General features: G+C 40.8%; 1 protein-coding gene across 1 annotated transcript; it reads left to right on the forward strand.

Moving 5' to 3' along the window:
• The first annotated feature begins 530 nt into the window (after positions 1–530).
• LOC117998552 (60S ribosomal protein L30-like) lies at positions 531–857 on the forward strand. Its single transcript, XM_034987291.1, has one exon. It carries the CDS (start codon positions 531–533, stop codon positions 855–857), a length of 327 nt encoding a protein of 108 aa, XP_034843182.1.
• Positions 858–1,168: the final 311 nt, after the last annotated feature.

Below are 1,168 nucleotides of genomic sequence, written 5' to 3' on the forward strand. Positions count from 1 at the left end.
CTTTGTTCTAAATTCTAAGTGAAAGCATGTAGAGAATGTTAAGCAGATGTGTGAAATTATCTGATGTATTTTTTCTAATAAAATTATCTTAATATACTAATGCATAACATAAAATCTAACATTCTCTCCTTATTCTAAATATAATATATATACGGTTCTAAAATATAACATGTTCTAAAATATAACATGTACACAGTTGACCACATGTGCCAGCCGACGACCCATGCATGAGACAGCACCCAGGGGATCACCATCCATGATGTAGTCCCTCTGGGACACAAGGGGAAGCAACCTCCATTATCTGGGTCTCGCCCTGCCATAGCAGAAGGAAGAGAACAAGAGAGTCATATACTGGTTTGAGAAATACAGCCATATTGTATGCCCAGTTTATTCTATTACATGTGTGGTCTATTGGTGGATGTTAGTATTTGCAAGTCAACAATTAAGAAAGAAAACAAAGGACCTTTTTCTCACCCAGCCATTTTGGCAGCTGTTCCTGGATGGGGCCATCCCATACTTAAGGCAGGAAGATGGTGGTGCAAAGAAGACAAAAAAAGTCACTGGAGTCGATCAACTCCAGGCTCCAGCTCGTCATGAAAAGTGGAAAGTACCTGCTGGGGTACAAGCAGACTCTGGAAGTGATCAGACATGGCAAAGCGAAACTGGTCATCCTCACCAACAACTGCCCAACCTTGAGGAAATCTGAAATAGAATGTTACGGCATGTTGGCCAAAACTGGTGCCCATCACTACACTGGCAATAATACTGAATTGGGCACAGCATGTGGGAAATGCTACAGAGTATGCACACTGGCTATCATTGATCCAGGTGATTCTGATACCATTAGAAGCATGTGAGAAGTAAATCACACAGAATTTTTCCTTAATAAAACAAACCAGAGCTTGTTTAATAAATAAATAAATAGGGCGCCTGGGTGGCTCAGTTGGTTAAGCGACTGCCTTCGGCTCAGGTCATGATCCTGGAGTCCCAGGATCGAGTCCCGCATCGGGCTCCCTGCTCGGCAGGGAGTCTGCTTCTCCCTCTGACCCTCCTCCCTCTCATGCTCTCTGTCTCTCATTCTCTCTCTCGCAAATAAATAAAATCTTAAAAATAAATAAATAAATAAATAAATAAATAAATAAATAAATAAATAAATAAAACAAAGGAG

Source organism: Mirounga leonina, unplaced genomic scaffold, assembly GCF_011800145.1.
Source record: "Mirounga leonina isolate KUSES-001 unplaced genomic scaffold, KU_Mleo_1.0 Mir_418, whole genome shotgun sequence".
In the NCBI taxonomy this organism is placed as follows: Eukaryota; Metazoa; Chordata; class Mammalia; order Carnivora; family Phocidae; genus Mirounga; species Mirounga leonina.